The sequence below is a fragment of the Pezoporus wallicus genome, unplaced genomic scaffold (assembly GCF_028554395.1).
Source record: "Pezoporus wallicus isolate ANWC-B61680 ecotype Strahan unplaced genomic scaffold, APGP_CSIRO_Pwel_v1 contig_3847, whole genome shotgun sequence".
Lineage (NCBI taxonomy): Eukaryota > Metazoa > Chordata > Aves > Psittaciformes > Psittacidae > Pezoporus > Pezoporus wallicus.
The window spans coordinates 1,011,075-1,036,658 of record NW_026639842.1 but is presented as its reverse complement, the minus strand read 5'-3'; the positions used below and the strand labels follow the sequence as shown (position 1 = coordinate 1,036,658).

The following is a 25,584-nucleotide window of genomic DNA, read 5'->3' as shown; positions in this document are numbered from 1 at the left end:
TGTTAAGGAGAATTATCAAATTCACTCAAAGTATGTAATTAAGGTGACGCATCAATAGGGGAAAAACTTCTATGGAAGCAGTCCCTAATGTGCCATGCACTGATTTTGCTTGCTGATGGATCCTAAGGAGACCCTTTCTTAGTGCTGAGTAACGAAGTCTTGCAACTGCACATTCTAAGGAATTTGGGAGCCATATACTGTATACTAACCTATATGGGTTTGAGCCATAACATCAGCTAGTCTGTGTGCAGCACCACTGCCTCCACTTTGTGTCGAGGATGAGGAAGTGGTTGATGTGGTAGAGCCATGGATCGCTTGACTGATCCAATGTTCCATGTTTATACTCCCTTGACTTGAGGTGGGAGTTCCCTGGGAGTCGCCCTGTACGGAGCCTTCATCTTCTGAACCAGAAGAAGTATCTAGTAATTAAAAACAGCCTGTTAACTTCCAGTGCTTCCAGGTTTTCTTAACAGAAATACAGCATGTTCATATTACAAATCTAAAGATAACTGCCATTAAGCAAAACTCATGAAGGTAGACAAATATAATAAGAGCAGTCTGTAACACTGAAAGCCCTGAAACAGTCAGTTGCACACTGCACTGAAAGAGCTTTCCTGCTCTAAGGCCATGGCTTGTGTATTACTGTACAAAAATAAGGATAATAAAACAATCTTCCTTTATAATGTGGCTTGAGGATCTTCTGAAGATCTCCAGCCATGTATTAATAGTACAGAATACCCAAAATAGTTTCCCCAGCTGACTCCACAAAGTGTGAAACACTTTTCCAGCTGCAGAGTACCCCCTTCAGTGAGAAATGCAGTCCCACCTGGATGCAGTAAATACAAGACTGCATGAGATGTGGAGCATTTAGTCTAGTAGGTAAAAGAGCAATTCAGTGATTCCTTTGAAAGGAATGGCACAAATAATTGTAAAAACGTAACATTACTGTGTTAGGGAATAAACCAGAAACTTGAAAGGAACCCTGGCTCACAAACAATATGACTAGCTGGCCATAGTTAGGTCCTCAAGACCAAAAGGACCAACACAAGTTGAGGCAGCACAAAGGGCAAAGCAATTATGCAAACTACCCCTATTGACATTCCAACCATTAAGTTCACTTTCTCTTCAAACATTCTTCAACATTATGCTCAGTGTCCTTCAAATGGCATCTCCATTACTCTCTATGCATGCAGATTATTAGCCTTTAGCAGCACAAAGAACCATTTTTAAAATTCTCATAAAATACACAGAGATGCTCACCTGGAGGTGTGTAGGCATCCATTGATGTTTGCACCACCAATGAACGTCGCTTTGAGGGCATGGGGACTGCCATTTTCCTTTCTTTATGTTTAGCAAGGGCTGCCTGAACTGCTTCTGTGTGGACATCTGCAAGGAAAGAGATATTTCAAGTTAGAGATTTCAAGACAGACATGAGCTGTTTGTTTGTGTATTCAGTGCACCTGCATGCAGGTTCGTTCAACTGCCAGCTTGGCTGACAACACATATTGCATGATGAAAGGCCAGGAACGTACGGGATCTCAGAGGAACTGCAGGAGCTCTTCTCGCTGTAGAAAAAGCAGCTATAGTGAAAAGTGCTGTACGAACAAACAAGCCCTTTGAGCTGGATGATATTCCCAGAGCAGTGCTCCAGTATTTGCAGAGCAGGAACACGGCTTCCCCAGAGTAAACCACTGTTTTAACCAAGAGCTGTTACTTCAGCAGCCATCACTCTTTTCAGTGGAAGCATGGTGTACTAACATTGCCTGTTTTTTAAATCAATGGGGTTTCCAATATATACAAAAGTTACACAGACTATGTTAACAGAAACATTTGCTTGAAAGGTGAGAGGTATGTGAAATGTTACAAGAGAAATGGCAGCAGTTCCCCTATTCCCATATCACAGAATCACAGAATGATTTGGAAGAGACATTAAAGCTCATTCAGTTCCAACCCTCCTGCCATGGGCAGGGACACCTTTCACTAGACCAGGTTGCTCCAAGCCCCATCCAACCTGGCCTTGAACACTGCCAGGGATGGGGCAGCCACAGCTTCTCTGGGCAACCTGTGCCAGTGCCTCACAACCCTCACAGTAAAGAATTTCTTCCTTATGCCTAATTTAAATCTCCTCTCTTTCAGTTTAAATACATTCCCCCTTGTCCTATCATTACATGCCCTTGTAAAAACTCCCTCTCCATCTTTCCTTTAGGCCTCCTTTAGGCACTGGTCTGAGGTCTCCCCTGAACCTTCTCTTCTCCAGGCTGAACAACCACAGCTCTCTCAGCCTGTCTCCAGAGCAGAGGTGCTCCAGTCCCTGATCATCTCTGTGGCTTCCTGGGGGCTCGCTGAAGCAGGTCCACATCCCTCTTGTGTTGAAGGCCCCAGAACTGAATGCAGTGTTCCAGGTGTGGTCTCAGTGGGGTCTCATTTGAGTGAGACCTGCTGGACATGCTCCTTTTGATGCAGGATCCTCCTCCTGCCTCCATCACTCAGCGTTATTCACAGAAAAGTAAGTATTGCGTAGGGTTCACCTGAGGTGGAATGATAAGAAAAAGCACCCTGAGCACAGGCCTGGTGCTTCACAGGCAGGTGCTACACGCAGCCCACACCAGCCCACTCCAAAGCATCCAACAGATCCCTTCTCCATGGGGACACCCCCAGTGAAGGGCTTCTCTGCCTTTCACAAGTATATACAGCTGTCTGCCTCGCCAAGTTTGAAAAAGGCCATTTATCATGTCTAAAAGGTGCTAATGACGTGTTTCAATGCCTTTTTTTTGTATAAGTTCTTTAATTGTTACCATAACTATATAATAAATTAAGTCTGCCTTTAGTTTACTACCTTGCACTGTTGTCTGTATTTCTATGCGTTTAGAACAAGAAACACATGAGGAGACTGTGTGTAAAACACATGGCAGCCAACAAAAGTCACTTCTGGTTTTTGACCCTTTGGCTGCATATTGACTCTCTGGCACACAATTGCAAGCACATTAGATGTTGCCTTTTAACCAGTCACTGTTATCAGCTGTAGAAAATGCAGCAAGTTGTGTGCATAATTTAGCTATTCCCGTTTATGAAGTAGGAGCATAGTGGAAACACATTTAATCCAGAGTGATCCCACTTCTGCTGCTGCTGAATCTGTTTGAAGATCACCCTTGTGGGCTGGGTTGGCAGCATGTAGCCTGTTTCCTACTCCTGCATCGATGTAGTGGCAGCTCTGAATGGGCAATGTTCTGCAAGAAGATCAACAGGAAATAGAAGAGTATATATATCTTTACATAAAAGCTGCTGGTTGGATCACATCAGTAAAAGTACCCTGTTGTAAATAACAACTGGGAAGGATGACTAGAAGGATGACTAGATGATATACTCTGCTTATAAGCTGCAATGCCTCATTTTTAATAATGGTGTTCCCTGTCTTCTGCCAGGGTTTAAGCACCTCTCAATGAAAGACTGCAGGGAGGAACAGGTCTAAGAAAACAAACATTATCAGCTGCTTCTGTGAATTGTTTTCTGCTTTTGTTTTAAATCATGAAGAGGATGAGCATGTCAGCAAAAGCAAAGCAAGAAAAGCAAACAGCAAAGCTGGAAAACCATACCTAAAAGAGCCATGCAGGTGATGGACCAAACTAGAGGAAGACTGCAATGCTAACATCAAACCAGAAAACAATTTATCTTCTGTAGAGTCTATGTGAAAAGTATCAGGCTAACAACTTAAAGAATGTAAATCTTTATGTAATCTTTATGTCCTCAGGATAAATCCCTACCTGCTCACCCCACACCTGAACATGCTCGCTAAGAGTTTGTGTTTCTTACCTAACAAACGGAAAATTCTTGGTTTTAATTCAAAGAATAACAATTAGATATCAAGCATTAAAAATGAGCTTTCCCTTAAAAAAAAACCAAACAAAATAAACCCCTAAAAGCAACAAAACTCTACAGCAATTTTTAGAAGAGAATAAACTTTGCTGATCAAGACAGCAAAGATCAAGAATAATTTTATTTTGTGTGTTATTGTACTTAGGATTGGTTTTTACTGTAAGTGTGAGGAGGGAGATGAGGTGTAACTCAATGTTTTTTAAAGGACAGATGACAGAAAATCATTATTCAATTGCTTTGTGACAGCTGGACACTGAATCATCATCACTTGTGAATTCTTTGATTTCTTTTTTGATAGGTAAACTCATCAGCTTATTTAGAAAACATTCTGCAGGGTTTTGATTTTCAAATGAGTCCACGGGAGTCCAGGAATTTAACTGTTTTCTTAACAGAGCACATGCCTGATATGTTTATCTGTAATGGGTTACTGTGGAATAAACCAAACTACAGGTTCCTAAAATATCCCAAAATAAAACCCACGAAACCCCCAAAGGAAACCAAAAATAATGGAAAAGATAAGAAATAGAATAAACAAGAGGGAAGCTGACTGAGGAGAAGGAACACGCACACCTGCTCCCAGCCCAGCCTACAAGGTCAATCATTCTGAAGGCATTACTCAGAACATGGAGGTTTCAAAGAAAACAACATGTGTCTAGAAAAGGCTGATGACTGTAGTCCCAAGGTGGTCCAGGGACTATCAGTGGGAGCTTGCAAGCTTTTAGGGGGAGAAGAAAAAGAAGACTGCAGAAACAGTCAAGCTTGGATGAAAAATCTTTTCATAATGTTCTCTCCCAGGAGTGAAACTCTTGGCTACATGAAGTGTCCCATAGCACATAAAAAAATCGCTAAGGATAAGACAAAGAATGAGTGGCAGCCTATATAGTTTGTATATAGGCTTCTTTTTGAATGAAAGCCTACTGATTGAGTTCTGAAGATGCTCTTCATCCTGTTTTGGCAGTCTTCTATAGAGTTGGAGTTGTTAAGCTCATGAACAGCATTCAAGCCATTCATACTTAGAGTCTAAGTCCCAAAATATTGAGAAATCACAGGCGATGGAAAGCCAGACTGACACTTAAGCGTCAGGTATGCATTTTCCATACACATGGTTTGCTTTTCTCTAGGTTTTAGCTTTGCATTTCTGAGCTACAAGACAACTTTGCTGATGTATAACAAGGAATGTTAACCAAAATACAAATAAGAAGCTCTTTTTGTAGCTTTATGCAGCATGGGTTTAAACCTAAATCAAAATGTACAGTCATCAGCAAAGGGTGACCCTGATGATTTGCTTCTCATCAATTTGAGCAAGAGTGTGGTAGCTCTTTGCCTTTATCTCCGTGAAAGATGGGCTATGGTGTCCACCATATTGCATGTAGGTGACCCGTCCTCTCCCCCTACTTGCCCACAATTTGTCCCTAGCAGCTACTGAAAAAATACAAGGAGACTTGTAATAGAAATTTATACAGTAGTAACTGGAACCTCCTTGGTCACTAAAGGAAGGAAACCACATTTGTGATGCACACTGGAACAAAGTAAAATGAAGGTAATAAGCCATATCCAAGCTTCTGTGGGACAGAAAACTATCTTTCCCCCCACATCCCATCAGCACAAAGTAGTTTGTGTTCTCCACATATCAGACAGAGCATCAGAAGGGAACATCACATTAGAATTTCAAACCATCTGGCAGGGTGATGCCCCTTGCCTTGCAGGTCTGACAAAAGTGTCTGAACTGTCTTCTCAATCTACTCTGGCACACTCAGGCTAACTGAATTCATCATATTGTGATTAAGCATTGCTTTAAGACATGCATTTCTTGTTAAATTTTCCTGAAAAAAATCATTCAAGTATGAAGATTTTGCTCTGAAACACCATTAGGAGATTTCATTAAAAAAAAGGAAAAAGAAATATCAGCAAAAAACCACCTCTCTTCTTTTTCCTCATAGTGTGACACGCTACAATTTCTCACCTACTATAAACTTCTCGTATGGTTTCAAACATAGATATACCTTTATCTAATTGCACTCAAACCTTCTGAAAAAAAGTCCCAAATATAAGTGGAAAGAAAATGCTTTTAGGTGAAATATTCTTTCATGTAGAAGTCTGTGACATTCTAACTACACTGTTACAGCTGATAAAACGAATCTAGGTCCTGACCCTTTAAAACACTCCTATAGGTAACAAAACCTTTATAGTCTTCCCACCTGGCTTTTCCACAAGAAAGTCCCAACAGAAGATCTAGAGCATAGCATAAAATATCCTCTATCTACAGTACCAATGTGCAGTTCCTTATCTTCTATTGTCCTCCTCTGTTTCAGGCTGGCCAATGATACATTGAATCCAATTTGTGAGTTTGTATTTAAGGAATCAATAAATGGGAAAGAGTAAAGCAATATGCTTGGGAAAGCTGCTTAACCCATATTGTCGCTATCCATTTGGTTTTCAGCATTCAACCTGACATGTATTTCTTACAGGCTGCCTGATAATACTTAGCAAACTTCAGACAAAGCAGCTCTCTCTCCAGTCTTTTCTCTGTTGCATACAGGCATTTTTATTTGTTTTTTTTCTCCCTTTACTTTCTATGACAGGATATAAAGGGCAAGTGTAATTCTGGGAGCAAAGTCAGTAAGTGAAATACAAAGGAAGTGGATTGTAAAAACATACACATGGTAGAGAAAGTTCCTCTTCAAAGAGCTAACAATCTATTAAACAAGAGATGAGGCCTCAAAACAAGAGGTACAGAAATTAGAACTGGCATAGAGACTAAGGGTCCATAAGTTAAGACTCCCAGAGCGATGACCCATAGCTTTGGCCACCGCACTGTAAAATCAGAAACTCTCATCTATTGCAAATAGAAGTAAATCACTCATTCCATCAGCAGAAAGAGTTACCCAGATTTCCCAGGAGATGCTCTGTTTAGCGCAGTCACTCTTCATCTGGTTTATCTCATAACTTGGCACAATGCTGTGCTCCTTGTTTAACTGAAAGGCTTAGGAAGAGAAACAAACCAATCCACCAACATACATACCCAGGGAATTACAGACCAGTCAGTCTCACCTCTGTGCCTGGCAAAATCTTGGAGCAGATTCTCCTGGATGGCATGCTAAGGCACATGAAAATCAACAAGGTGCTTGGTGACAGCCAGCATGGCTTCACTAAGGGGAAATCCTGCCTGACCAACTTCGTGGCCTTCTATGATAGGGCTACGGAACTGATGGACAGGGGTAGAGCAGTTGATGTCATCTACCTGGACTTGTGTAAAGCATTCGACACTGTCCCACACGACATCCTTGTCTCTAAATTGGAAAGACATCAATTTGATGGATGGACCACTCGGTGGATAAAGAACTGGCTGGATGGCCGCACACAAAGAGTTGTGGTCAATGGGTCAGTGTCCGGCTGGAGACCAGTAACAAGTGGTGTCCCTCACGGATTGGTGTTGGGACCGGTCTTGTTCAACATCTTTGTTGGTGACATCGACAGCGGGATTGAGTGTGCCCTCATCAAGTTTGCCAATGACACCAAGCTGTGTGGTTCGGTTGATACGCTGGAGGGAAGGAATGCCATCCACAGGGACCTTGACATGCTTGTGAGGTGGGCTGATGCCAACCTCATGAAGTTTAAGCATGCCAAGTGCAAGGTCCTACACATGGGTCAGAGCAATCCCAGGCACAGCTACAGGTTGGGCAGAGAAGAGATTCAGAGCAGCCCTGTGGAGAAGGATTTGGGGGTGTTGGTCAATGAGAAAATGAACATGAGCCGGCTTCAGTGTGTGCTTGCAGCCCAGAAAGCCAACCGTATCCTGGGCTGCATCAAAAGGAGCGTGACCAGCAGGTTGAAGGAGGTGATCCTGCCCGTTTACTCTGCTCTTGTGAGACCTCACCTGGAGTATTGTGTGCAGTTCTGGTGTCCTCAACATAAAAAGGACATGGAACGGTTGGAACAAGTCCAGAGAAGGGCCAGAAGGATGATCAGGGGACTGGAGCACCTCCCATATGAAGATAGGCTGAGAAAGTTGGGGCTGTTCAGCCTGGAGAAGAGAAGGCTGCGTGGAGACCTCATAGCAGCCTTCCAGTATCTGAAGGGGGCCTATAGGGATGCTGGGGAGGGACTCTTCATTAGGGACTGTAGTGACAGAACAAGGGGTAATGGGTTAAAGCTTAAACAGGGGAAGCTTGGATTAGATATAAGGAGGAAATTCTTTTGTGTTAGGGTGGTGAGGCACTGGAATAGGTTGCCCAGGGAGGCTGCGAATGCTTCAACCCTGGCAGTGTTCAAGACCAGGTTGGACGAAGTATTGGGCGAGATGCTTTAGTATGAGGTGTCCCTGCCCATGCAGGGGGGTTGGAACTTGATGATCTTAAGGTCCTTTCCAACCTTAACTATTCTATGATTCTATTCTACGATACACCAGCTTGATACGGACACCATGTTCTCCACGGTGGTTCTCCATCAGCCTTCTATCTCAGTGTGATCTAATGCTGCATGTTCAACATGTTTCCATGGGCATTTCACTCCCCATAGAAAGTGAAACAAGGCCACCTCTCTGTTTCTATGGAAAGAAGTGACATCCTACCTGTGCTGGCATGATGCTCTGATGGGATCCCCTGGCACAACAAACCAGCTGGAGACTGGTGGTTTGCGCACAGCCCAGCTGAAGGGATGAGCCTGTGCTCATTTAAATGCACGGTGATGTGGGAGGGAGCCTACTCTCAAGAGGAAGAACGTGGTGACAGAAGACGTCAGGGAGATAACTGTAGGGAGATAACTGTATTAACTGTGGATAGGTGAGCAGAGTTCAAATAATAATGCCCCAAAACACACAAGCAAATGCTGTTAATTACAGACTGGTCATACTGTTGTCTTCTTGTTCACAGTGTTCTTTAAACATTTATTCCTTACATGGTGTATGGCCTGGAACCTAATCTTTTTCTGGAGGACACAACAATATTTTATTTAGTCAGAAGACGGGCAGGCAAGCAGAAAGAGAGCCTGGCCAGGAGTTTTAGTCTGGTTTGTAGTGACTCTGGGATACAAAAAGTTTCTTCTGAACTTTTACAGAAGTATTGTCTAGAGAACATACGTTCTTTCTCCTTGCACAAACACATGCTACTTAGAGCTACTGTTGATCTTCCTCTAAGACAAGCTGTCCTCTCTTAGCCAAGCACTTTGGGGAACACAGTATGTACGACCCTTCTGGACTCAGATTAGCTCCACAAGCAAAGCAGTCTTCCTTTCCTGCAGCATGAAAGCAATTGTATGATGAACAAGGTCAGCCATATCCTGGTTTACATATGGAGCCATGCTGCGGTATCTTTTCTTTCTCTACAGCTGCGGTAAGAGTCCTCTTCTGAAGTGCGCATTCTCATTTGGCATAGAGTTTAATCCTGACTCGATCTTTCTTTCACATCCCATGAACCCCAGGGATGCCACATTCTTTAGCTGGGCCAGATACAGGGTCCTTGAAAGCTCTGAATTGTAACTGAGACATGTGAAATATGCTACATATTCCTAGTCCTCCCACAGACTTCTGCAGTTTTAGCAGGATGAGTTTGCTCCTTTTTGTTCAGCTCTTCTTTTTAAAAAAACAAAAACCTATTCAACAAATTACAGCTGCATTCTTTCTCTGTGTGGACAGGTTGTTAAAATTCTTTTCCAATATAAGTGTAACATGCCTCAGTGGCTTCCTTTATTCAGTATTAGCTGCATTTGTTCCCTAGGCATGTCAAACACTCAACATACTGCAAGCAAAGTAATACCTCCTCACGGATCAGGGATCTGGGGTATTAGGTCTGCATGGATCACGAAACAGGGTGCTCCTCCCGTGTAATAAGCATCAGCTACATCAAAGTTTCCACATTACAAAACTGTTCCTTGCACCCCTTGCATAGAATGCCTCAGCACACAAAAGAAAAACAGTGCTTTCTTTGGTACTTAAATCAGGTCTTGCAGTTGTGTGTCACGTAGTTCTCTTGCATCTAATTTATCATGTGGCCCTGTTTCTTTTTAAGACAAGAAATTAGACTGGCTGTAGACAGGAGTCGTGCATTGCTAGAATCAAGATAGCACAAGTCTGTTTCTACCTATGTTTCTGATAAAATGTATTCCTTCTATTGGTTTTGCATGCGTTTTCAGTTTCCCAGTAATTATAAAGCCTTGATACTGAATCCCCCACTGTTTAAGAAACACAAATATGAAAAACCAACTATTGCCTAGTTTTTGCTGCACAGATGCAGAATTATCTAACAGAGTCCCTACCATCTTCTGCAGCCTGCTTTTCCAGTTCTGAAGGAATGGTACTTCCATCCCTCCTTTCAAGGGACTTACTCCTGGAAGAATAAGACTGCTTGGAGACATACCTAGATGCGATCTGAATTCATCCATTTCATGTGCTTGCTCCTTTTGGCTTATGTAATTCGTCTCTCCTGCACAATTTTTATCCATTTTTTTATTAAGCCTTTGGAAACAATCTTTCTCCCTTTTCTTTAGTAGCAATTCCTGGTAACATGATGATACAACTGGGAGCAGGACAGGCCCAAGGAATGTGAGGTTTAGCATCCTTGCTTTTTATGAGATCATTCACAAACACAACTGACTTGCTTACAGAACGGCAGATTATTAAGATCAAGAATGATTCTCTAATGAGAATGTTAAAGGATTTTTAAGAAGAGGTTATTTTTGCACAGAGAAAACATATTTATGTCTTATTGATATTGATATTGCAGTAGAGGATCAGCTCTGAAGTCAGATAACCATATTAACAAATAACCACAAGTAAGTCTCTGCTTCAGGGAAGCCAGCAGCTGGGATGGCACCAAGGAAAACAGCTGGAAGAAGAGGCAGAGCTCGTTTGCAGGAACCAATAGGAGCAAGGGCAGTTACTGCTACATCAAAGGAAGAACAACAGCAGAATCCTAACGGCTCTGGAGTTGTTACAGGGAGGTAACTGATACTATGGGGAAACAGCACTATCAGACCAGCACTATCAAAGGTGAATTTTGGCTGAAAATTCTAGATAAGGAAACACTAAGTATAGCAATAGTATGTTAAGTAATTATACAGAGGAAAGGGTGTCAATTTTGCCTTACAGGAAACCAGTAGTTGAAAGCATTAAAGTCTTTTACAAGTTTAATCAGACCTTTGTTGTAGCTACCATGGAAACGAAGGATATACTGAGAATTCATTTCCTAATATGTAGCCTGTACATACTCTGAGTAGAGGTAATTTGGTAGCTACATCTACTGGAAATGCAATCAGGACACACTAAATAGCGTGATACACAGTAAATGTGGTGTCATCACAACAGATTACAGTTAGGCTTTGTCTTTTGATTATTCTGGGCTGACAGCACTGACTTATTTTCAGGCAGATACAGGGCAAGTGATTTCATAAAATTGTTGTGTTCATCCAACAAAGATCAGTCTTTGGAAAATCATCTCACCCCTGGGAATGTGAAAGTAAGTGAGTCCATATAATAATGGATCTTTGCTGTGGGTGATGCTATAATGAAGCAGGCTCAGAATACTTCTGCCATCTCTCCGGGTGAGATTAAGATAGAAAAGATCAAGCTATGTGCTTTCCTTAAAGTAAGAAAGCACATAGCCTGGTCACTGTGACACCTAATTTCTCTTCAGCTGCAAGCCAAGTGTGCTATTAATTCTGAAATATGGCATTCACAACTAACATAGTGAATACTCAACTGAATGCAAGAACATCTGGTCTAAGATGACACTCATTTATACACGGGTTGTAGAGGTTACTGACAGAAATAAACTGTTGCTTACATTTAAAAAAATGATTTAAGTGTCTAAGCTTCAGTCTTTGGGATGTTTAAACTATATACACTGGGCCTCTGGTTTTACTGGGAACTGGGGATACATGGATATACAGGGGAAAAAGTTCTGCTGACTTTTCATGAATTCAGAGCCAAATTTTGTTAACCTGCACATTTCTGACTATGAAAAGTAAGCGTTTTAGAAAACATCTGCACACCCATGAATGTCCCACCAAAAAAAGCAGCGCTCTTCTAGGATGCTGCAGCCAACAAACTCCATTGGTGCAGGAAACTGTGCTCTGTGCACTCTGCAAAGGGCTGTGCCATGCCGTCACTCAGCTGCTGCCACGTACCTCCTGGGCAGGTTCTGTCCACCTTGGGCACACACGAAGAAGCTACAAGCTTTGTATGCCCTTCTGTGGTCAAAAAGCTTAACTTTAAAGAAAAAAAGCATGGCTGTCATACCCCACTTTGGATGGCAGTGGCCATAATCCATAATTCTGGGTGGAAGGAAGGTAAAAGCTAAACACGTGGTTGGGAAAGCTGTATGGGCAGGCTGTGAAACTCAGAGGTTATATGATGGACGCAGAGGATGCCAAAACAGCAGACTGAACTCTTTACGACTCCACTGCTAGTTTACTGAAAGGCATAGTTTTTGCTTTACTTTGGATTTTTCAGGTATTATAATAAAGATGATTTTAAAATGTTTTTCTCTAAACTCTGAAATTTAAAACGGTATTAACTCTACTGATAAGTGAAATAGAAAACCAACACACAGGCCTCCCACTAATCATTTCCATCCCTCCATTTATTTATTATCTCATTTGTAATGCAATCTGGAAGTCAGCTTCACGTAGTGACTTCATCTCAGGCCCCTTTATTATGCAATCTGAAGTAAATCAACTTTCTATTTCTTTCCTCTGGAGATCCTTGAGTAATTTTCCTCAAGAGTTCTGCAATTATCCTCACAAATTTTTTTGCTGGGTCAAAGCAAGGATGCAGTCATGTAAATCACATCTTTGCAGAAGTTTTTCTTCAAGCTCTTCTTTGCCCTGATTGAGTTGTAGATTGAAAATAAGTTTGTAAGTGAGCTAAATCAAATAGGAGATTAACTGATTTCTGAGTAAGTGTGTCTACACCTTAAGTAACCCTTACTCACCTGAAGGGTCAGTAAATTCTTTGTTTTATGACAAGCTACCTTAATACCCAAGGTAGCTGAGCAGCTCTGCTCTAGGAGGTATGGTATGGTATTTGTTCTCATTTACCATGAGGTAAGTGTGTGTATGAACCGTAACAAAGGGGGTTGACATTTTGTATGCTTGCAGCTTACCTCATAGTGATTTAAAATATGTGGATAGTTTATATTTTGTGGGCTTGAAAGGGCATTCAAGATCTCCTTCTGCAATCTTGCCAGAATGGACAAAAAAGCATTACGAGAATATGAGCATTGTAGTGCATGAAATGTTCAAGGCCAGGTTGGACGAAGCCTTGGGTGAGATGGTTTAGTGTGAGGTGTCCCTGCCCATGGCAGGTGGGTTGGAACTAGATGACTTTACAGAATCACAGAATCCCAAGGGTTGGAAGGGACCTCAGAAGATCATCTAGTCCAACCCCCCTGCAAGAGCAGGGTAACCTAGAGTACATCACACAGGAACTTGTCCAGGTGGGCCTTGAATATCTCCAATGTAGGAGACTCCACAACCCCCCTGGGCAACCCATTCCAGTGCTCTGTCACTCTCACAGTAAAGAATTTTTTCCTGATGTTCCCATGGAAGCTCCTATGCTCCAGTTTACACCCATTGCCCCTTGTCCTATCACTGGACATCACTGAAAAAAAACTAGTTCCATCATCCTGACACTCACCCTTTACGTATTTGTAAACACTGATGAGGTCACCCCTCAGTCTCCTTTTCTCCAAGCTAAAAAGTCCCAGCTCCCTCAGCCTCTCCTCATAAGGGAGATGCTCCACTCCCTTAATCATCTTTGTAGCTCTGCGCTGGACTCTCTCCAGCAGGTCCCTGTCCTTCTTGAACTGTGGGGCCCAGAACTGGACACAATATTCCAGATGCGGCCTCACCAAGGCAGAGTAGAGAGGGAGGAGAACCTCTCTTGACCTACTAACCACACCCTTTCTAATGCACCATAGGATGCCATTGGCCTTCTTGGCCACAAGGCACATTGCTGGCTCATGGTCATCCTCCTATCCACCAGGATCCCCAGGTCCCTTTCCCCTTCACTACTGTCCAGCAGGTCAGCCCCCAACCTGTACTGGTACATGGGGTTGTTCTTCCCCAGATGCAAGACTCTACACTTGCCCTGGTTGAATTTCATCAAGTTCCTCTCCGCCCAACTCTCCAGACTGTCCAGGTCTCGCTGAATGGCAACACAGCCCTCTGGTGTGTCAGCCACTCCTCCCAGTTTAGTATCATCAGCGAACTTGCTAAGGGGACATTCAGTTCCCTCATCCGGGTCGTTGATGAAAATATTAAACAGCACTGGTCCCAGCACCGACCCCTGAGGGACTCCGCTAGTCACAGACCTCCAGCTAGAAGGTCCTTTCCAACCCTAACTATTCTATGATTCTATGGTGCCAACTTCCTCTCTAGGATTTGGGTCTCCAGGGTATGTTATTTCACTGCTAACTCCCTTATTTCAAATCTCCCTCAAACCTAGCCTGGGATGATTTGTTTGGAAGTTTAATGATTTCAAAGCAAAAACCGCATAAGCTGTTCTGTCTTTTCCTTATTGAATCACAGTGTGGGAAAGGTGGCTCAGGAACCTGAGCCAGGAGAATTGTACTTAGGATGCACTTATTTCAGCAAAAAAATCTCCAAAAATCTCCTATATTAAAACATCTTTAAAGAGAAGTGCCGAGTGTGCTTGGAAAATGAGCTGTTCTCTGCAGCGTTGAGATCTCTGGGGCAGGGGTTGGCAGCCCCCCAAGAATGGAGTACCAGATTTGGCTTCTTCCTTCACATCTTCAGAATGTATGGAGAAAAAATCAGCAAGACTGAGCAGGAGAATGGAGGTACTCCCTGCTGAGAGTCCAGGTACCACAACAACCCTATCAGCAGTATCCTTCCTCCATGCTACCAGCTGAGAGATGCTGATTCCACATATGGCATTTCTCAAAACACTCCATTTCTTGGCTCCCAGCTCTATGCTTATCCACTGCTGTGCCTTTTAAAACCTATCCAAACAGTTCATGTTGCACATGTGCTCTCACTTGCTGGTCTTTCCTCTAGGACACCATGAACCCTTAGATATAGAGGCAGTGCAATTTCACTTATGCTACTATTTCCCACATCATTTCTGACATCTGGAAAACTCAGTTTTTAGAGCTCACTGGCCTCATTTTTCTTCAGTTGCTCCAGGCAGTGCAGAACACTGGTCATCTTCAAGGCTTCTCAGAGACCTCAGGAGAAACAAGGCACTTATTTGGCCAAGCCTATCTGTCATATCCTCGTCTCATCAGAGGAGAATTCTACAGCAGAAATACAAGAGTCAAGCGCTGCTATGTCACTCCTAACAAAAGCATGCGCATTTGAACATACTACACCAGATTCCCTAGAATTTAATGTTGTTTTTTTTCAGTTTTTAATTTTCACTGGTGCATACTTTCTTTAGTATTCCCATCATATCTTTCTTTTGGTGTTTTTTGTTTTTTTTTTTTTACTGACAGGTGTGGAATCACTAAAAGGCAGGTCCTGGAATATGAGAAAATGCTCTGGTTTTCAGCACTGGGATGGAGAACTGAAGCTTTTTGGTTTGGCATAATCTGGAGGCCACAGAGGTGTCCCTTTGAAAAAATGAGGTTGGTAGGTCCTGACGTTTTATTTTTTCATGTTTTGAACATCCAGCTGAGGAAGGATATCATACTTTTCTCTGGAGAGGAGATAAAAGAGATGCTGAAGGTCTCTGAAGGAGAGTTGCTCTCTGAACCCTGCAGGCCATGAATAGCTGAGAAATGCAGACATGGGGGAGATTTATCACGATCAAGGAAACAATTTATAATCAGGAGGATGTGCCCAGTTTACCCGTGGCATATTTGGTTTGGAACTGCCACAGCAGCAGGCACTGCTGTACTGCGCTGCAGCCTTTATGCGGTAGCAGAGCCCAGCTCTGCCCCAGGCCACCAGGACAGCCAGCCACAGGCAAGGGGCCAAACTCTAGCAGCCCTGTAACTTCAGGGCTGCACTGTGGAGAGGTTACAGATCACTATTTTAAGCACCAAACCAGTGAGACAATTCTTCCAAAAGCAAGACAGCTGATACGATGGTATTTTAAAGAATGGTTGGCAGAAGCTTCAGGTCCTTTTCTACAAGGGATTTCAGTGTTACAATGAGCAGAATGTAGCCAGTACTAATCAGGGAGCAAACAGGTCCCTAGCAACTGTATGGAAGACATATAGGGCCAACATCTCATAACTGACTGAGTTAGTTCATTTAGACAGCATGGTAAGACTGTGAAAGCTAAGCCATTCAGGTTACCTACTTCTTTACCAAGTAATTCCTATCTCCTTATCTCAACACACTATACCAAATTCATGGATTTGCAGCTTCCAGTAACTGAGAACTCTAGTTTTTCAACTGCACTAAGGAAACAAAGCTGAAGCTGCATCTACAAGACCATTATTGACTTCATACTCAAGTCTGTGCCTGATTTTGCAGTCATGTCACTTGAGCCAGATCAAATCAGATGCTGATGTCTATTCTGCATGGAGAACAGAAGAGATGTAAGCCAGTTTTTCTTTGACTTGCCTGAAAAGTCACTGGCCAGAAAAACCTTTTGGCAAAATAATTATCCAGCCTTCAGCAACATTTGGATTCAGTGTCTTCTCAAGCCCCCAGATAATATTATACTATGGGCACTGGTTAAAGAATGGCAGCTGCTAGGAGAAAAACACTGCCACAGTCTACATTTGGGAAACCTTTCCAAATACTCTTTCTAAGTGAATAAATAATATGAGAGGTTCTATATTCAATAGTAAACAAATTGAAAATGCTTTTGAGTTAGTACCAGCTAAACTAGCTGCCACATTTCTATACAGTAAATAACGTAGTTTAACCCTGCAATGATGCAGTTACTACACTTACAGCATTACCCATTTCTTTAGACATCTGAAAAACAATCACAGCAGCTGACATTTTGTAACACAATGTTCAGGATCTCTTCCTATATAAAAAGAAGCAGCCAGAAAAATTTAAACCTTTTTGGTTTTAAAGAATTAGACTAAATTCTGAATGTGGGATGAATTCTAAAATCAAAATACCTTGAAACACAAGGAGTATTAGGAATATTTAGGAGAAAGAAAAGAAAGCTTCCATAAACTCAGAGTCAAGTTTATTTAGAATATAAAAATCATAGAAACCAGGTTTTCAAACTAATAGTGCTGAAAAATTCTATCACAACATTAATGAAAGAACGATGATGATAATAACAACAACAACAATGAACGAAGTGAAAAAATAGGTAAGTATTTAAAATGTCACAGTCTGACATTTTCCATAATAAAAGAGCATAAGTTGAAGGTGATATTAGTGGCAGCAATGATTTTGAGTCTCCAAAGAGAAGTCATTAAACAATCTTCTCTGACATCTAAATTTATGTAAAAAACAAAGGCATGGAAGGAGAGTTCGATGACTTCCAGGATGTTAGTCTTCCAATTAGGAAAACCTTATCAAGAAGGGGCAAAAAAGGACTTTGATCAGAGTTGGAGTAGAGGACTTGTTTGCAGATGTCAATTGAAATAAATGGTGCAAAAAACCTAAGGAAGGGAAATGTTTTCCTAGAAGTGAATTACTTATTGGTTAAAGACTGCGCATTCATTCTGGTTTGTGCCTTTTCCAAGAAGATGTGCCAAATATGATAGCAAGCATTGAAACTGGGTAACAGCTAGGATGGAATAATCAGAGTGTGACAGAGCAGAGATGCTAAAGTATTAAGTACAACGAAACAACAAGCAAAACAAAGGCTTCTACCTGAAGCAAATCTGAATCTGTAGACAAGATAACAAGAAAGAAATCTGACTCGCAAGTTTGTAACCTGCCGTAATAAGCAAGTATGAGTCATGAGACCAAGAAATAAATAGACTTCTGATCTCAGAGGCAATGTACAAAAGGGGAGAACAAAATTCAGAATAGGAACATGGCACTGTATCTTAGCAAAGGTATTCTGAAACCAAATTTGAAGAAGATGACCTCAGAACTCTTCAAAAATGCAATGAAGTTTACATTTATCTTCATCAACATTTGCTACATACAGTCCGAAGTGAGTGAAGATGCTGTAGGTGTTCAAACACATTTGCTGGAGAGCTCAGTGACTTGCTGAGGAGTCATGCTATACAGTAGTCAAGGTAGGAATTCAAAGCCCTGCTGTAAGTTTCCAAAATACTGTTAAGCTTTCCAGGTTTAACAACAAGGACATTTGCAGAGCAGCAAGAGAGGTCTGGATTTACAGTATATTCCTGACTTTCCTAAGATGAAACTCCTGCACTAACAAGCAACCCTTTGCACTCAATCCCTTACTTTTCCTCTCAGCAGCAAAATTTGTGTCTTTATTATTTATATTTAACATTATAATGCTCCACTCCATCAGGCAGGACCTTATGTACCATTTCACTGAACAAATGCCTTCCTTTCAAGGCAGCAGGCAATGACCAAGAAGTTGCAACACCAACTCAGAGCACTCTAGGGGTATCAGGAGACGCACACAGGGAAGATGTGCATGATGTCTCCTTTCACTCATCCCCAAACTGACTCAACATCTTTGTTTACAAATTGCAAGCATAGCTCAAGCAGACAGCTTTCAACACACATTTTTTGAATGGAATGGCTCTGGAGAGTCACAGCTTGGAGGTCTGAAGACCATGGGCTGCACGCCTACAAATTAGACAATTTCAGAGTTGGCATTTTTACTTGTTTGAAAACACTGGGTAGAAATCAATCAGTGTAATGAGGGAGAAGCTTCTAGGAGGTTATATATCAAGGACTTATTATGGAGATCCTACAACCATCATTCAATGGAAAACTGGCAGCATCTACACTGTAAACCCAAGGTTTCCGAGAGGAGAGGGGAGTTTTTCAAATTTATCAGAATGGTCTGGACAGAAATTAACTTTCTCTGCCAACATTTATCATTTCACTTTCCTTTAAGTAGGACTGGCAAGCTCTTTGACTAATGGAATGAACCAGAGATATGTTACAAAAGGTTTTATAAGGAGTTCTCTATAATTTTCCACAGTTGTGTCAGCACAATGACACAACTTGCTAACTGCATCCAGCAAGATGCATCTCAAACACAATCCAGAACCTCCACAGTTGGCTCCTTGGCGCATTCCACAACCATCACTCCCTGGCTCCCAACTTTGAGCTCACAAGGGTTTCTCTGCCACAGCAGTTGGTGGGTGCTGCTCTCTGTAGCTCCCTTATTCTGCTGCTGCAAGAGAGGTAGCACTGGACAACCAGACCTTGGCTTTCTGGCTGTCATCTGAGAAGCATGCTTAATACTGCAGCAGTTGAAACAGCTGAGCACAGTTACCCTTCATCCAGTTAAGATGCAGTACATGCAGTTTATGCCTTCAAAGGTAAGAGTAAAGAAGTTTCAGAGTTCACTTTTCCTTCAGTTATAAACCAATCACTTCCTTCACTCGTTGTTATATCTGGAGCAACATCGTGAAGATACTTGGACCCCATTTATCTGGCAATGAGATTTTACCCTTTTGTTCATCTTTGAAATTAGTATTATCTTCCCTTAATCAGTGCTTCTGTTAGGGCATAATATAGCAACTTGCTATACTTCAAATTAGGTATTTTTTTCATGGTGTTCACCAAACCAGAATCACTACAACAAAATCCAGCTGTGCCACAGAACCACAGTCTAGTGGAGGTCGACAGGAACCTCTGGAGATCATTCAGTCCAACTCCCTGCTCAAAACAAGATCACCTACAGGAGACTGCTTGGGGACATGTTTTGAACAGATCCAAGGGCGAAGACACCACAACCTCTCTGGTCAACCTGCACCAGTGTTTAACCACTCAGAGTAAAAAACGTTTTTCTTATGCTTAAATGGAATTTTTCATATTTCAGTTTGTACCTTCTGTCTCTTGGTCTGTCACTGAGCACCACTGAGAAGAGTCTGGCTCCATCTTCTTTACTTCTCCCAAGCTACTTATATACATGCATAAGAACCCCTGAGCCTTCTCCATAACTCCAGCCCTAGCAGCCTCTCCTCACATAGAAAAGGCTCTGTTCTTTAAATAATTAATTCCTTTACTGATTCCTCTAATCATCTTTGTGGTCTTTTGTTGGACTCACTCCAGTATGTCCAGTCCATATCTGTGTTGTACTGGGGAGCCCAGCACTGGACCCAGCACTCCAGATGTACCTCACAAGCGCTGAGCAGAGGGAAACAACCGCCTCCCTTGACCTACTGGCCCGTCCTGGGCCCACACTTTCCCTACTCTTCCTTTTGCTGCCAATGTGCCTGCAGAAGCCCTTCTTGCTGCCCTTCGTGTTTGTTGTCATTCAATTCCAGATATACTTTGGATGTGTAAACCCCCCCCTGCATGCTTGGATAGTGTCACTGTATTCATACAATAACTATCTCCCATGAGTTTACAGCAAAATTCCCTTTAAAGTAACAAAGAACAGAACCAACTATTTTAACTTTTCATTCCACTTCTGTGGACTTCAGTTCTACTTACCCGATCTATAGCGCTCATCCCGTGACCCTGAGGACCTGCGTCGGTGATATCGAGAGGAAGAGGATGGAGTAACAGGAGTTCGACGTTCTTGTGGCAATGCCTGGTCCACACCTGCATTAATTAAAAAACAAAACAAACAGCTAATTCTTAGTAGTGAGGAGGAGGAGTTCAGCCTACCCTAGAAGCAGAAAAAGAGCATCCAGTGGCTAAATCATGCCACGTCAATTGGTTACACAGTACTTGCCTCTGGTCAGCTTTTCTGGTGTGGTTATTTTGGTGGCTCTCCCTAAGACAACCTTTTTCCAAGATCATAAACTACGTAAGAAGAGCATACAGGCGGCAAGCTTGGTGATGTTGTTTTATTTTCCCAAACATGTGACCTTTCATAAAGTACTATTCAGGAAATATTTTGATGTGCTAATAAAACTCAGGCATGACTGCAAAGGGTCTTGAAGCTTTCCTGCAATTTGGTTAAAAGTAATTCCTAAGAAGACTTGTATTGATAATACAAGTCTAATAGTTTATCTATATTATATATATATAATACATATATATATCTATAGTGTATATAATATCTAATATTTTAGTCTTCCCAGTGTGCATTATCTAAAACCTCATGCAGTTGGATGACACCAGCTGGTGACAACAACATCCTAACCTACAGAAACTAGATAGCCTGCAGGAAGGGAACTATATTAATACCTATATGCATTTTTACCTTCCGAGTGCCAGAGAGTAAACAATAACTGCACCAAACCAGGCTGAAAATAGTGACCTGTTCCAGGAAAACAACAAAAATAATTCAGCGCTATAAAATATATACACCTGCAGTGTCTCAGTATCTCTAAACATCCAGTATTTAAGATTCATCTCCTTCTCATAGTGAATTTGCTTTTTTAAAAAATAGGTGTTTTCTTGAAGGCTCCTTAAATGACAGTAGTGCTATAACAGCAGCGTTGTATATAAACACTTCTAAGAACTAATGTTTCTTGACATCTTCCAGAGAAGGGTGAAATAATTATGCATGAAAATTCAAACAAACAATAGGAAAAGAAAGCAAACCTGCATATATAATAGTATAATATGTTACCCTGCTGTCTTCCACAGAAGAACCTGAGCCCAGTAAGCCCAGTGCCTTAGGCACTGTGATGCACAGGAGCAAAAAAACAGGAGTACTTGAAGAAATGAACTCAATCCTTCCCTATTACATTTGCCTTTAAAAAGCAGATCCCCTATGTGGAACTGTAAGGACAGAAATAAAATTGATCTCTTGCACATGGGGTTGACAGTAGGAAAGACCTGTTAAAATTACTTTATTAAACTATTAAGTATTCAAAGGGATGACTAATAAACAAAGCAATGCTTGGAAATATGTTCATATTTTCCAATTAAAACATAATGCAAACCCTCTCCACTTCTATTTTTGAACTATTCAATGCCTGCTTATTGGATAAGAGTTTCTGTTTGTCGAAACAAAAACTTTTAGACCAAACAAAAATGCTACGTTGATTTCAAGCAGTCTCAATTATGTTTCAGTGGAGTCTTTAAAAAGCATCATTTAAAAGCCATTGTACACTTTGTACACCTATTTCTTTGTGAAAACAAACTGAACTCCAAATACAGCTTCTCTCTTGAATCTTTGGAATATTAGCAACGTCAAGTCTTCTTTGATTTTGTGGAAGAGTGGCTGGTTGACTGAAAAACATACTTGGAGTATAATCTCATAGACACATAAAAGACAGAGTAAATCCATACATTTTCTTCTACTCAGATTGTAACTAATCATTTATATTCTTACATCAAATAAAATATCTTCATTTTACTGCTCTGTCTCCACACTACAGTGCTGTGTAATTTCGCTTGCCCTCAAGCCTTTACATTCTTTAAGGCAGGTGAACCTAACTTCTGAATCACTGAAATAAGCAGAAGAAATATTTTCTCCTCATTTGCATAGAGTTTTTCCTTCTTTGTGGGGTCACCCTGAGAACCAGCAATATAACATTAACAATAAAATTAATTTTGATTGAAAGTTTTCAATACTTTCTGGAAATCACATCCATTTACAAAAAAAAACAAACAACACACTCCAGAAACATGAGCCTAAAAAACTGCTGCTGTGTGACAGAGATCTTGTGAAGAAAGCAGCGCCACAACTTCCCATGGCAAATGACTTGTGTAGGGCAACGGCGTGTGGAGAAGAACAAATAAAAATAATTGAGGTGTTACTGCTGAAGTACAACATCATGATTACACAGTAACGGGGGATTAAATGCATTCTTACAACAACAAAACAACATGGAGTAGGCTTTAGAAACACTGAGGGGAAATTAAGCTGTGAGGAAAAGCATGCGTTTCAGAGGTGCACAGCTGCTGGGGGAGGGAGAACTTTCAGGTAGACCTGAAAGCTGTTGAGAGCTGACAAAACACATTCAGGCCTGTGGTTTCCTTCTCCTGGCTATGAGACACCTTAAGTGTCTCATTCTGTTCTGCAGCTGTGGGCAGTGCTAAAAGCTCTTTTCAAGGTGTCCAAAAGACAGTGCATGTAAGGTAACCTCGAACAGTTATTCTCTGTTGCAGAAGACAGCAGGACGCCCCATCAGCAAGGCAGCATGGCTGCCCAATGTACTCCCTAACACTGCAAAGGGCTCTTCCCTCCTCTGGTTCACTATGGAGATTCATGCACCTACTTGTTCTTAGTACAGGTACAAAAATTTCTCATCTAATCTGAAAATTGAGACACTTTAATAGTTTACCCCCCCTTGTTCTTTTAAGTAAGTCTGTTCTTACACAATACGTAATAGTGTTTCTTCGTGCAGTTAGAAAAAAGACAGCCCCAACATCCTGCGCTAGCAGTCATTTAAGGCCATAGCAAACTAAATGAGAATACCAAAATACCTTCTGCTTTTATGAGGTCTGGGGATCCTTTGATAGCTTTACTCCCCACTTTCCCATAAACATAACAACAGTGAACCTCTACCCAAGTGGGGAGCACAACGTGGGAACTTGGTTCTCCAAAAGCACCGATTTATATGAGGAAGTTAATTCTGTACTAAAATGGCTCTCTGTTTGCCATCTGTGGGGAAACCTCTCTCCACACTAAGTTCCTTTAACGTGAGAAAATGCAGAGCACAGTCCCACTTTGGAGAGACAGTAAGAAACCTAATGACGGCTCCTTACTGAAGGCTCTAGAGCAGGAATTATCTGGCACTGCCTGGACTCACACCTTCGCTTCCCATGCACCTGCTCCCTCGCACAGCACCAACAATGGTGTGAGACAAAGTACACAATAGCAAGAACCTACATGCTGCCATTTCTGAGTGATAGGTAGGAGTAAAAGCCACACAGAATAATGAACACCGTGAAATCAGTGAAGTGTTGCCATAAATAGCAAAGCAGTGTTAACAGCAGAACTGTTCACCTCCATGAAGGCTCTAGCCACATAGTGCAGTAACAAGCATCTTTTTTTTCACTTATACTTCTGAACATAACTAAACCCCCAAATTGATAGCTTTCACAGCCAGCACACAGGGGCCCTGAGTTAAGTGCTAATGCTTGTTCAAGTGCAGCTTTGCATTTGTGAATCAGTGGAAGTGGTGGCATAACGGGCTTTGAGAATTCATACCTGGATCGATTCCTAAATTTAAGGAGGCAGCAGAACAATGAATGGCTTTCGTAAGAGAAAGAACAGTGTCATGCCAGTGCTCTGTGCGCAGACACAATCACAGTCACTATCAAACTGGCATCAATCTTAATAATACCAGTCTACCCCGACCTTGCATCTAAAGCACAAACTCAAAAGGTAAGCATAATTAGCACTAATGATTGACTTATCACAAGTTATGAAGGATTTTAGTAATATACACATATATATCTGCCTGGACCACAGTTATTTTACATAGAAGGCTGAGAAATCAGTGCTTTATGCTCATCATGTTACACATATGCATTACCAGGTGCACTGGAACGAACAGCAACATTCTTAACACAAGCATTAGTTCATTTATCTAATGCTGCTAATGTGGGGTTCAGCTTGCAGATTAAGACACCTATATTTAGGCGTGTACAAGAAGGTGCTTAAGCTAAGCTCCCATTACAAAAAAGAGACTTATGCCAGGACTCAAAAGTTTAAACAGAGGCGTCCACTGTCTTTTCAGATATTGTGGACTATGATACCAGGTTTGACCAGAATGGCATACGTCCCCTTTAAGTCCTGTTTGATATGCGCTCACTCTCTGCAGATGTATCCAATACCTTAGGAAATACTGAACAGTATTAGACACTTCAGGGAACAACATGAGCCCAGTAAAGCCTTCAGAGCTACACAGGTGGTCAGTGGAGGTATCTGCTTTGGAATAAGCTGAAAAACATTATGGGTTTCATCAACTGAATTAACGGTGTCTCTTCACGTAAGAACAGCAACTTGAATACCAGGTTAATAGGCAGGCCACTTAATGCAGAAATATCAGTCTACAAATCCTAATCTTCAAGCTAGATCCTGCCTCAATTATATTTAGCTAAAAAATGCAAGAACTTCAGAAGATTTATAGATTTATAGAATCACAGAACCATAGAAGAGTTAGGGTTGGAAAGGACCTTATGATCATCAAGTTCCAACCCCCCTGCCATGGGCACAGACACCTCACGTTAAACCATGCCACCCAAGGCTCTGTCCAACCTGGCCTTGAACACTGCCAGGGATGGAGCATTCACAACTTCCTTGGGCAACCCATGCCAGTGCCTCACCACCCTTACCGGAAAGAATTTCCTCCTTATATCCAATCTAAACTTCCCCTGTTTAAGCTTTAACCCATTACTCTTGTCCTGTCACTACAGTCCCTAACGAAGAGTCCCTCCCCAGCATCCCTATAGGCCCCCTTCAGATACTGGAAGGCTGCTATGAGGTCTCCACGCAGCCTTCTCTTCTCCAGGCTGAATGCCACTGCAAGCTGCGTAGTTTCATTTTTAGAATCACAGAGTGGTTTGGGTTGAAAGGGACCTTAAAGTTCATTCAGTTTCAACCCCTGCCATTGGCAGGGACACCTTCCACTGGACCAGGTTGCTCAAAGACCTGTGCAACCTGGCCTTGAAGACTTCGGGGATGGGGCAGCCAGAACCTCTCTGGACAACCTGTGCCAGTGCCTCACTACCCTCATAGTACAGAGTTTCTTCTTTGCTTCAAATCTAAATCTCCACTCCGTCAGTTTAAAGCCATTGCCCTTGTCCTGTCACCACATGCCC

The 25,584-nt window shown here is 41.8% G+C and overlaps 1 protein-coding gene across 4 annotated transcripts in view; it reads right to left on the bottom strand.

Moving 5' to 3' along the window:
- DIP2C (disco interacting protein 2 homolog C) overlaps positions 1 to 25,584 on the bottom strand; it is a 320,043-nt gene that overhangs the window by 115,830 nt on the left and 178,629 nt on the right. For all 4 annotated transcript variants that reach the window (XM_057416491.1, XM_057416492.1, XM_057416493.1 and 1 more), the window contains 3 exons: positions 20,347 to 20,457; positions 1,261 to 1,386; positions 210 to 419 (listed from right to left, as the gene is read on the bottom strand). In XM_057416491.1, the coding sequence (XP_057272474.1) occupies positions 210 to 419; positions 1,261 to 1,386; positions 20,347 to 20,457 (447 nt within the window). The remainder of the gene's footprint in view (positions 1 to 209; positions 420 to 1,260; positions 1,387 to 20,346; positions 20,458 to 25,584) is intronic.